Raw genomic sequence first — 13,056 nt, 5'->3', positions numbered from 1 at the left:
TGCCACCAGTTACAATTCAAACCAATGATAATGTAGAATTTTTCTTAGAGGAAGTAGCTAGTGGAATGGAGTTTAGAAACCCGCTCTGCATTACTTTTGAACGTAGATCAATTTCGGTAGTTTCGGTGGATAGACAACCTACACCTCATTTTTTCCTGAATACTTTTCGTTAACATTTTCTGCATAGCAACAAATATAAATTTTTAGCAAAAATTAAGTCTTTAAACAACTAAGTTATTCTAATGAATTAACAATAATGAAAAAAAATCGCGTAATTTTGAGGTCATGTAATACATGAAGGTCATGTAATTGTGTAATACATAAAGGTCATATAATCGTGCAATACATGAAGGTTATGTAATCGTGCAATACATGAAGGTCGTGTAATATATAACCTTGAATTTTACATAACCTTGCACGACCAAATCGTGTGTTACATGACAAAATTATAATCGGCACAGTCCATCAATTTTTCACAATTTGCATGCAGCAAAACAACTAGAAATTTGTTTTCAAACATGTTATGAGAGACCCGCAACTAAGTAATCCATTTTTTCAATATAAATCCCTAACTTTTTGTTTTTTTTCCCTGAATATCAATAAGAAAACTAATTACAGAGAATTACTTACCTCAACTAGTTATATTCTGACCATTTTGCAGTAAAGGATCAGCTCTCGCTGGTGATTATGTAGCAATGAACTAGGCTTCTCTTTCTCAATTGTGGCAGCTTCCCCTTCTCAAGTTGAGTTTGCTCGTGTTGAAGTTCGATTTAGCATGTATGGAGAATGGATGTTTGTTTAAGTAGAGGTGATACTGGTGAGGGAATTGCAGAGATGATACTGGTTGATATTCGATTTAGCATGTATGAGAATAGAGGATGAGTGTTTGTTTGTTTGAGTAAATGTAATTGAAAGAATTGCAGTAGATATGAGTGTTTGTTTGTTTAAGTAAAGATAATTGAAAGAATTGCAGTAGATATGAGTGTTTGTTTGTTTGAGTAGACTCAATAAAAGGAGGGAGAGGTTCTGTCGGTTGAGTTGAAGTGTTTTAAAATGAGGATAACTTAATAATTTCCTATCAACTTTTAAAGGGTATTGATGAAAATTTTGGCAAAATCAAATTTTAGGGTACAGAGATCATTTTTAAAGTATGAAGGTGTATCTGCTGCAATTCCCTCAAATTATTACAAAAGTACCACATAATCGGAAATACAATTATTTTAAAAAAGCTTACACGAAGGTAATTACGTTTTACGAATTAACAATCAAAAACAATTTATTAACAAGAATTCAGGATAATTTTCAGTTTCTAAATCAACCTATGCATTGCTTCATCATTGCTTTGTTTCCATATGAACTTGGGTTTTTAGAAATATAAACTCTTGTAAGAAATCTTGTAAGGAAATTGTCATTTCATTTTTCACCCATTGGGCAAAGGAAAAGAAATTGAAGTTTCCCGTTTTTTGTTACAGAAGGCATAGCTACTTGCTACAAGACACTTCACAGAAAAAATGAAGCCTTTTTCATTTACATTTAACAACTTAGAAATGTAAACAAAAGAAGATATCATCTGTTATCTTGACAAAGATGATACCCTAATTCCAAATTGGCCAACAATTTTTTTTTTCTTTGAGTTCAAAGACAAAAGGATGTAACTAAAAGAAGCTGTGCATGGTGACAAACATTGCAACCATTCTTCAAGATAAATTCTTCAAACATATTATGATCCCAGGATTACCTATTTTCTGAAAACATTGACCACCGAGGTAGGACTCTTCCTCCATTGTTTTGATCAGGCTTTGTTGTCGAGCCATTCATTTCATAAACATATTCATATTCATCAAAATCCAGGTCATCTACGCACTCATAAGAATCTGGCTCGTTATGATTGATAACCTCAACAGTTTTGTTTTGACTCTTAGATGCCCTTTTCTTTGATCGAGCAGTGGATTTAGTGAAGTCATCATCATCACCTTTGTTTGCGTTCGGAGCCTCGTTTTCATCTCTTCTCCTCTTTCCTGAATCATTGCTGTCATTGCTACTACTACCGTTTTTGTCGGTCTTGTAGAATTCCTTGATGGTAGATTCAATGGTTTCCAACAACCGAACACCGTACTTGCTTACCTTCGCTCTGAATGAAGCCAAAATAGTAAATTAGTAGTTTGTTTGAGCTATTAACATAACCCAATTGCAGAACTTACTTTCCAATGCCATTGATCTCAAGTAGTTCTTCCTCTGTTCTGGGTACCCTTTTGCTTAAATGCTGCAGTGTAGCATTCCTGAGCAAGAGAGAATGCAAACATCAAGGCATATCAAAGAAAAATAGCTACTTACAAGAAAATAATACCAGGAAAAATATTCAAACTTTTGTAACATGTACATCTCAACATATTCAGAAAGTGAAAATGATCAAAGAATAGCTTAGAGCTCACCCAAAGATGTGGTATGCCATGACCCCCTCCCCAGCTTCTTTCACAAGAAGAGTCCGGAGCATTCGCAAAGAAGAATATAATTTGGCAGAGAGATTCTGTTGTCATATCAAGCCAAAAAAAAAAAGTTGGAGTAGGCAGTCTGGGGCAAATAGATCTCATGAAGCAGTTAATAATAAGATACAAATGACAACATACCAAATCTACTTCATTTTGGGGTTGGGAAGGAGTGTCATTCCTTGAAGGACTTAGCTTCCCAGACAGAAGCGAGCCTTTTGCAGGGGTCACATCAGATTTGCTCAACTTAGTTGAGTTTATGGCAGAAGGGAACCTGCAAAGTACATCAGATATCAGTATCAAAACCAAGCGTGCATGGCAGCTATGATATCTGACTGGAAAACTAAAAGCTTTTGCTACTGATATAATTCCAATGATAATAGATTAAAGAATTTGATTGAACCAAGTGCAGAGTTAAAATTGGTTGCTATTTCCCGATGTCAAGTCTAAACATTATAGTTAAAAAAAAAAGGAAAAGGAAAAGCCTTATGCTGTTTCAGGGGACAAAAAAAAGTAGACTTTAAGAAAGACAAAAGAATCAAGGGTTAGGAAAAGGCATTTGAACCTCCATTGAGAGGAAGGAATCTTATATACAATTCCAGTAAAATATTTGCATGAGTAGTGAAATTCATCACTGTAATTTCAGTATAAAGCAAGGAATGAGTCGACAAAAAGTTTGAACCTTAATACAACATTCTGCCTGCCAATGATGAGATTGTGGGCCTTGGATTGATTCACCTAAAAACAAATAAAAGATCAGCAAAGCATTTTTTCCCCCTGTTCTCAACTACAATGATCACTTTTCACAATATAGTGCCGAAAAATGTGGAGCAACTAGAAGTACCTTTAATACTGATGATACAGATCCATAGACATCACTTTTCTTCACCTCCTCCATAAGAAAATCCTCAATGACAAGATGACGCAATATGCGGGAAGCTTCACTTTTGGCAAGATGTTTTCCTGCTCCATGCAGGCTCAAAGTCTCATGTCTGTGTTTCTTGACCTAGTTTTGGCATAAAAAGATGTAAGGAAGACAACACTACAAGAAAGAAAACAAGCCAAGCGTCAAGGATATAATATCCCCAAAGGATGGCTCAGTTAGCTTAACTCTTGCAGTGGGGAATATGTTTAATTTGAGGTGGGGCAGATTGGAATTGGTGTTGTATGTAACTGAAAGAACAGTACCAAGCATATAATTTATTCTTTAGACGTACAAATTGGTTCAAGGAACCTCTGAAGACTTCTAAAATATGAGATGATGAGAACTGCTGCCCTGTTAATTTCACCAGTTCAACCTAATAAACATGTACAGAAAGTGTGATTGGAAAAGCATTACAACTGAATGTTAAAATAACTCAAATCCAATATAAATTGTTCCTACATGAAAAGGAAATGAGAAAGAATGTATCAAACCAATTTCTTTGCAGTATCAGTTACATCCTTCTCAATAAAACTTTTAATCTTGGAACAATTGTCGCATGTTTTTTTGCAATGTGCACTATCAAATTTTTCTCCAAAATGCACAAGCTGAAGTAGACGTCGACAGTCAACATCATTTTCACAATAACTGACCTGAAACGTTAAAACCATTATTCATTACATATCTGATTCAAATTAGAAGGATGACAATGATGGAAATTGCAACAAGTTTTATATCATTTACCATTCTTAGAAGATTTTCGGTATTTGTTTCCAGTACCCTCCCAGAATTTGCCACATTGAAACGATTATGTCCAGGGGTAAATGGACTTTGCTCAGCCACTCCTTGGCTAATCATATGCTTGACTCTTATCTGCAAAATGATGGAAATGTATAAGCAAGCAATAAAGTGAAGAATAGAACAAACAATTAGAGAGCAAAAAGGAAAATAAATAAATAAAATAGAAGTTGCTGCTGTCAGCATGTTTGGCATTATCAAATGTCCAAATGAAAACTAACATACATCCATCAAACTGAAGTGTTAGCAAGAAACAACAAGATGCACTAGCAAGGTTGGACTGACTTACAAAGTCACTGTAACTGTAATACAACACACAAGAAGAACGCTGACCATCTCGACCAGCCCGACCGCACTCCTGAAACATGGTAAAAGCATAATACTCATAATGAATGATCATGATAATTTCAGTACTTTGTTACTCAGCAATATATTAATTATCAAGTATTGACTCAAAAATACCAGTTTTCGAAGGTAACAATGACCTATCTCAGTAATTACCTGATGGTAACCTTCAATAGATTTTGGTAGAGAATGATGAATTACAAAGCGAACATCTGGTTTATTGATACCTGTAAAATACATGTATTAGTAACTAATGATTTTCATAAATCAACCAATAGAAGCATCAGTCAACAGCCATCAATGATACCCATTCCAAATGCAACTGTAGCACAAATTATATTGATCTCGTCTTTGCTCCATTGTTTTTGAACAAAGGCACGTTGTGCAGGATCTATGCTACCATGGTAGAAAGCTGCTTTGTGTCCACATTCCTGAACAATGCATGCATTATCTTAAGCAAACATATGTTTGAAGTATAATGAAAGGAAAATGAACAGAAAATAAAAGAAAGAAAGAAAGATGCCAAGACAATGTCAAACAATTTGCATCTGAATACGAACATAAAAATGGAAAATGAAAGGCAAATAACGAACACCATTACATCTGAGTTAAAATTGATGACAAAAAATTTAAGTTCAAGCAAATTATGTAGAAAATGAAACAACAAAGGTGATCTGAGGCATTCAACATCTCAGGCCCTAAGAAAAGTAATCTGAGCCATTCAACATTAACTATTTGAATCCCAACAATTGTCAATTAAAAATTAAATAAAGCAATTTCCAATTTTTTAAAGCAATAGAGGACAAATAATCTATACCAACTACTGACTTGAAGAACATTTGGACACATATATCTGTGCACTCATCCATCTGAGCCCTTGTTAGTGCACGTGCTTACAAACATGCATGGTGAAAACATTAACCCTTAGCATATAAACAATTGCATGAAATCCAATCAGATGGTTAACAACTCATCAACAACCAAAGTATCATTTTTCTTATATCACCATGCAATCATATAGATCATAGATCTTGAAGTTCTAGCTACTTTTTTAGTTGCTTATATTTCTAATGCTGATGCTTATCAGTCAATGAACATAGATGGAATCTACTCACACCACAAGAAGTACACGAAGTCACTCTTTAAGAAGTTTATATATGTACAAGGGCAAGATAATAGCAACTCCACCTAATCACTAACAATTAACTAATCAAGGAAAACAGATCCAAGAAAGCAAGCACATCAGTCAGCAGAACTTTTACTAAAAGTTTATTAAACAGCAACAAGAGCAGAAATCATGTGCACAACAAGACTACTATCAACGTCCAGGCAGAACTCATACAAAATTAAGGAGAAACAGCAGGAATATTAAGATATTTCCTCTGGCATTAGAAAATTGCATCCGTATCTTGGCTTATCATAATACCAGGAATTACAAACATCTTACTTTTGTCTATTTCAAAATTCCACATTTAGTAGCTACATAATAACATGCAATCTATTATACGATATATAGCGTGCACATTTGACGACCACCAAAGCTCTAACTAGAAAGTTGAGAAAGATATTACATATTGAAAATGAGATTCTTGATTCAATTTTGACAAATAACAATGCTCCTCTTGAACATCAATCTAGTTTAGCATCTCACACTACTAGCATAGATGTAGGAAACTAAGAGTTTAGCATCTCACGCTACTAGCATAGATGCAGGAAACTAAAAGGGACCTTTACTAACAAATAGTAAGCAATCATGATAAGCTTTGGAAAACCACTTACTAATGAGACAACATAAAACTCCTTAAGAAGGAAAAAGTGACCATAAGAAAGACCAACCTGTAACCTTTCAGCAACTTTTTCACAGTCCATCCTTGAAAGACAATAAATAATTCCACATTCATCAAAGTGGTTTTCTTTAATAAACTTGTCAATGTCATCCAGACATTTCTTTGTCTTGGGTATTACTGAAAACCTGTGATTCTCCAGAATGAGTGATGATATCAGAATCCAAGGACAGATCATCTTCATTGAAAACTTACCATAGATTAGGGCGATTGAAACTTTGGCGGAAAATAATGCAGTTAACAAGACCAAGAGCTTGCACAACATCTTCTTTTACACTGGCTGTTGCAGTAGCTGTCAAAGCTAACACTGGAGTATTTGGAAACTTCTGTTTCAAGATACCAAGACCCTGGACATTTAACAAGATTGGTTGCCGTAAAACAGCTAATAATCTATGGCATAAAATGGAATAGGATTTTAAAGTTCAAACCAAAACCTGGTAGTCTGGTCTAAAATCATGTCCCCACTGACTCACACAATGGGCTTCATCAATAACAATCCTCGCAAGCAACTCACGGGCATTTAAACTCTCCAATTGTCGCAATAGAACATCACTTCTGCAGTCAAACCACAGAACATGTCATATGAGTTGGTAGTTGGAAAAGATCAAACATAACCAATATCAGCTTTTCATGATCCCATTGAACTACTAGTATGCAAGAACGGCACAAGTCAATTTATACGATCGAGTTTCAAAGTCCACATGTTAAAAGGCTTAGGGCCTAGGGGTTGGTTTATGAAGGGAAGAGGAAATTCAAGATTAATGTATTCTGGCAAAATGACATCCAAGATCAATCTTGTATCATACCTTCCTTACTCAACTGCCTAACAAGTTCATCAGATAAACTTATAACAGAGTAATATTTGACAAGCCAGCCAGCTCAAATACAGATGGGGCCAATTAGAGTACAAGCTGTTGAAAAGACAAAAGTATATTTCCTTGATACAAGTTACATGAGGCTGCAGATTATATAGAGTTTGCTTGCTAAATACATAAGAGATCTCTAGAATTATGTACGCATAAAGCAAAAATGAATAATGATAAGAAGAAGAAGAAGAAAAGGGGAAAAAAAAAACATTTGCAGCACTTCATTCCCAAAATAAGCTCTAAACCAGCTACTACTCATCTGCTCTTAGATATATTATATTTATCATCTGGCACTACTATAAACGTCTATTTACTCTGCATTAGTCAGCTATAAATATAATAAAGTTGTACACATCTGGTGCTTCTCTGGTTTCAAAGCAATATAATACAAGTAATGGTGCAGAAGTAATTATTAGACTTAATGAACAGCATTTGCAGCATCATAATTGATATAGGTAACACTTACTTTGCAACTTTCTCTGGAGTGACATATAACAGCTTGTATTTGCAATAATCAGAGTTAAGTTCTCTAAGAATTTCCTGTTGTTCAGTCCACTCCATATTGCCACTTAGGAAAGTAGCAGGTATATTTGCCTATAGTGCAAACCAATGGGAATAATGTGTCGCCAGATAAGAAGCTAATGATAAAAAAGTGATTTACAACACTAACGCAGCAAATATTACCTGCAACAGATGCATTATTTGATCTTGAATAAGTGACACCAGAGGAGAAATTACCAACGTTATACCTGGACATATAAGAGCAGGAAGCTGCAAGACGAAAAGAACAAATGTGTAAAATCTTATAGTTTCAAATATAAAAAGGTCTATATCCTGGTATTAATGAAGTATCAAACTCTAAAGAAAATTTTTCCAATAAAAGTAGAACTTAGAAAATTTTTTCCCAAAAAAACAAAAATCATTGTCCTGTTAGTCTAAGACTATTCTAAAGAATGCTGTAAGGCACTGATAGTTCTTCTAGTCACCAAGCTGGTCAACAAGCTAAGTGTATAACTGAATACAACTGTAAACTGAGACAGAAAAAGCTATAGAGATAGGTAATAAAGCTAGTAAATGATGTCCAAACAAGAAGAACATAACAGAAGATAAGCTAATTCACCTGATACGTCAGACTCTTCCCCCCTCCAGTTGGCATTAGAACAAAAACATCATGTCCGCTCATGGTGGCATTTATGATCTCTCTCTGATTGGGGCGGAATGAGTGGTTTCCAAAAACTTTTTTGTTGTTGGCCTAAAAGTTGAAGCAGGCAAACCACAATCAAGACAAATAATGTAGAGAGAAGATAACAATAATTCAGAGACATACCTCCAGCTTTTTTGTCCATGGGAAATCCCGACTGCTCCACTTTTGGTCATTTGAGCCTTCAATATAATTAACCTTAATAATTTTAGGTATGAATGGTTCCCTCTCAACAGGATATGATGAAACACCAAGCCTGTCCACAGAAGAGAATGAAACTGACGAGGAATTCCAGTTTCCATACCCTTCTGATTCATTATATAGATGAACCTGGGTATCAAATCTAATGGGATCTATCTTGAGCACAGCTGGCTGAGGGGTTTCATATTGATAAGTGCGAGTTGTTGATGCAGAAAAATGCGACTTTTGTCTTTCCTCAGCCTGACGGTACCCCTCGAGCAGCTGAATCTGCTTGCTCAGCTGCAACCTAACAGCGATTATATGCCCAGGCATAAAACACAATTCTAACCCCTCAAGTTGCAGAGTAATTTTACAAATAAGACTATGCTTGAAATGTACAATATCCAACAGCACTTTCTGATCTATGGGTTCTGATTGCCTACTCTTTTCCTTCTCTTTTTTCACTATAAATTTTATAGTTATAATTTTTTCCACTGAAAATATCAAAATTAAACATTCAAAAAAGAAAAACAAAGACAATGAAAGAAGAGTGCACAAAGACAAAGGATGCCTGAAACCTCTCCTGGCGAAGCTTCTCTGTCTGCGCTGGACTCAGGTTGGTTGCATTGTCAAGCAGTTCATTTGATATGGCAATCAACATGTCCTTCATATCTTGTATATGACTAGATGTTTCTGGGCATAGTCCTAGCTGTATTAATCTCCAAAATCAGGCATATAAAACTAACAGCAGTCTTAGAATTACAATAGGAACTATTCAAAAAACATACATACCTTACATCCATGATTACAGATCGAGCATAATTCAGGAGGTAAACAAGTCTCATCTTGCCTAGCAAATTTGTCATTACCTGCATTGGGGGTTATGGGCGGAAGCCTAGAAATCGACGGCTTAGGGGTGCAACTAGAGTGGTAGTGTTCCATGACAATTTGGTCTACATCGATAGTCTGAAACAAAAACACGAAATTAATGCATATGATAGATGCATGCAGAAAAATCAACATCCATTTGAAGAAAACTACAACATAAATTTGACTTTGGACTGGATCAAAACATAGCACCTCCATAATTTATCCAGAAGGATTGCTCAATTTTATCAAATTTAAAGCCGAAATGAACAAGAAAGGCTCCAAACTGATTAAATGAAGTGCAATAAGAAAACAGTATATACAAGTTGAAACATAGTAATACAATTTTCCAGTACAATCAACCAGAACGCATTCACAAAGTAAAAAACTATTTCTGGTTGACTACATCCAGATACTTAACCATTCCAATCAGAATGGCTTCTGATAAAGTCAAACTGACTCCATCGGTTTGTACTTTGCATTACCCCATTGCCTAATTCTATACTCAAGTAATATGAGTTACCTCGAGTATTTCATCATCGTCTATTTTATTAGCCAAAACTTCTGCAGACTCATCTATTTGGCCAGCCTCTGTAGTGTGATTGCCGAATCCATCAGAAAATTTAAAATGAGCGTTGGCTACAACTGATGCTTTAATCTCATTTTGCCCCCTAAGACCCTTTCCAGCCCCTGCGTCTCTGACATTATTAGACAGATGAAAACTGCCCGTACACCTTGCAGGTTCATTGACATTGAAATTGATTTGACTGCCCTTTTGACGGTTATTCATGGGTTCAGAAAATTTACTGCCATCAGATGAGCTTTGTAAAGAAGCTCTTCTGCTGACATTATGTGATGCATCATTATCAGAATGCTCAACTGGAGTACTTAGTCCAGGTCTTATGTAGTTCCTGCGAGATATTTGAAGACTGGAAAGAGTGTGCCAAGCCTGCAAAAAGCAACATTTAAATCGATAAAATTACAGTAAAATCTACCTCTGAATCTCTACGAACTGGATACAAGTTTCAACATACATATTTATATGACTATTCATTATTTTGAGTACACATCATTTATAGGAAATTTGATCGAGGGAAAAAAAAAAAGCAGGGCAGAGAAAGCTTATGGTAGTAGAAAATGTAGTAAAAAAGATACTACTGCCATTGAATTTGAAAATGGTAGCACATTGACAAGTATCAAGAAGCAATATGGTTGGAATTGGAACCCATGAAAGACAAAAAGTATAAACTACTGCTGAAGAATGACGTGGCATAATTTTACCTTTTCAACTTCAGCACTGTGTAATCTAGGAAAATTCTGAATTTGACCTGTCATTAACCTTAAAGACAAAAAGCCTTCAGTCAGAAGAATGAATTGTGTGGTTAAATATGAATAAAAATAAAAATAAATATGAACAGATTGATATCCCTTTAAGCATGACATATCCAGTAAAGATTATTTTTCTGTAATTCTTGAATCAATTGCTAAAAGACAAAAGGTGCCAAGCTAGCAAGAAAAGAAATAGCAATTCCAAATTCAAGAAAAATGGTAAGTGGCTGTTTCTTAGACGACGATATCATTCTCTGATAAGTTATGAAGCAAAGTGGGCGTGATAATGAGTTTGCAACAACGAATTATAGATGATAATCAATCATGAGATTGAGTTACTATATTGGACAGCATTTTCTCCATTTAATCAAAATCACTGACTGACCTAGGATCCAACATCTACAGCCAAGTTTCAGCACATTAATTTGTGGTTCTCAATGAAACCCATTCAACTCCAGTATATAGCAAAATAAATGTATGCCATGAACTATGAAATGGACAAAAAAGAAACAAAAGGAATAAAAGGAACTAATTCCATACAATGAAAATTCTCATGTATATGATTATAACAGACCTTGCACCCATTGCTCCTTCAGCACGTGGTTTTTGTGTTTCTAAGGAGAAAAGAAAATTTGAAGTCAAGAACTTATTTTGGTGTGAAAAATTTTCATGTGCGTTGGCATGTTGCAACCAATTAACTTTAGGAAGCTTGGCACCGCAATTGTAACCATCACCGAAATTGCTCCAACTTCATATCAACTACAAATAATTAGTCAATGAAAAAAATAATAATAGTAATGATCGGTACAGGGCACTAGAAATAGATAGAAGACGAATGCTGCTTTAACCTCATGTTTTCACCCAGTCATAGCTCAACAAATTCTTGGCTGAAAAGCCATTTCCGTGTCAAGAAACCTGCTACACAAAACTTTCTCAACACCAAGCAGGAAAATAGAGAGACATCAAAAACAAGGAAAATTTGAAAACATCTGTTAATTACACTACAATCAAAAGTTTGTAAGCGTTTTGGTAAGAAACTAACCTAATAATGCTTAATGTACACCCAAACAACCAGAAATGAAGATACAAATACAAGCATAAACGCATTAAAATCCCTTCATCAAACTGACTCTAAAAGTATTTAACACCCAAACTTCTGAGTTTTAGATAAGAATTTAACAATATGAAAATATAACTAAAGACAATATGTTAAGTAACAAAACAACAGATAACATTCAAATCAAAACAGAACCAAAAAAAGAAAAAAAAAATCTTACGCTTTTTGTACACAACTCAAGCACAATTGTCATACTTATTAATCAAATACATTATTGATAAAAGCATACAAAATTGAACAACTATATTATAAGCACCGTCAGTTACATGCATGTTAGCAACTCAAAAAGAAAAAACAAAAACAAAAACCCGAACGCGCCCTAATGAAACCCTAGAAATGAATTTTTTTTTTGTTTTGGTTTTTGGTTAAGCAGCAAGTGATAGAATTGATTCAAAATGGATTTTAACTGACCTTTGAATTTGGCATTGTAGACGATATGCTCCGGCAATAGCGTGTGACGTTCGGTGACCGGCGGCGTGCGAAAAGAGAGAAAGAGAGAGTGTGTTAATAGTGAGTGAGTATCAGGTTTTCAAAATTTACATTGCGCGGTCTCGAGTGGCGGGACAATTTTGCCTTATTTGCGCTTAAAGGATTGAAATCACGGGCTTGTACTCAATTGTGTTAAAACGACAACGTATATTCTTTTTTTTGGGTCTCGTTTTTGAAAAAATAATTATCGAGTTAAAAAATAAAAAAAAATTATCAATGCCTTTTTTTGTCTTATCAAAAAAAATTTATTGTTATCTTTAAAATTTTCAATTTACCTCTTCATTTAGTAATAAATATCACTTTATTAAAACTAAGAAGGTTTGTTAGTATTCATTTATTCAACTCGATTTAATTCTAATTAAGTGAATTAGAATTTGAAATTAAAAAAAAATCATGCAATTCCTCATAATGCTTTTATCAAATTAAGTTAAGAACTTGAATGAATCAAAAATAATTAATAAGAATTTAAGTAATATATTCTTAAAACTTTCGGTCTAAATTTCTTCTCACAAAGCCAAATGAAAAAAAATCCTAAAATTTAGATCATTTACGTTAAAATTCTTGTTGTTTCAATAAAAATACTATTTAGCAGAAATTTTTATTATCAATTAA

At 34.5% G+C, this 13,056-nt stretch overlaps 1 protein-coding gene across 9 annotated transcripts; it reads right to left on the bottom strand.

The window, feature by feature from the left end:
• Positions 1–1,394: 1,394 nt before the first annotated feature.
• LOC102610752 (ATP-dependent DNA helicase Q-like 4A) lies at positions 1,395–12,821 on the bottom strand. 9 transcript variants are annotated; one of them, XM_006470956.4, is made up of 26 exons: positions 12,367–12,821; positions 11,687–11,766; positions 11,413–11,586; positions 10,791–10,848; positions 10,033–10,458; positions 9,435–9,608; positions 9,221–9,351; positions 8,589–8,949; positions 8,382–8,513; positions 7,946–8,032; positions 7,728–7,855; positions 6,830–6,950; positions 6,591–6,742; positions 6,388–6,523; positions 4,859–4,982; positions 4,708–4,778; positions 4,496–4,564; positions 4,153–4,281; positions 3,903–4,061; positions 3,704–3,784; positions 3,331–3,492; positions 3,169–3,224; positions 2,628–2,760; positions 2,433–2,527; positions 2,202–2,279; positions 1,395–2,131 (listed from the first exon to the last, which is right to left on the bottom strand). In XM_006470956.4, exons 2-26 carry the CDS (start codon positions 11,689–11,691, stop codon positions 1,735–1,737), a joined length of 3,639 nt encoding a protein of 1,212 aa, XP_006471019.2. In that variant the 5' UTR covers positions 11,692–11,766; positions 12,367–12,821; the 3' UTR covers positions 1,395–1,734. The 9 variants fall into 9 exon arrangements, with proteins under 9 accessions (XP_006471019.2, XP_024951635.2, XP_052297975.1 ...); XM_025095867.2 differs by having other exon boundaries at positions 11,687–11,756; XM_052442015.1 differs by having other exon boundaries at positions 11,413–11,597; positions 12,367–12,820.
• Positions 12,822–13,056: the final 235 nt, after the last annotated feature.

This window comes from Citrus sinensis, chromosome 5, assembly GCF_022201045.2.
Source record: "Citrus sinensis cultivar Valencia sweet orange chromosome 5, DVS_A1.0, whole genome shotgun sequence".
Classification (NCBI taxonomy): domain Eukaryota; kingdom Viridiplantae; phylum Streptophyta; class Magnoliopsida; order Sapindales; family Rutaceae; genus Citrus; species Citrus sinensis.
The sequence above is the reverse complement of the archived record's forward strand: the minus strand, read 5'-3'. Positions and strand labels throughout refer to the sequence as shown.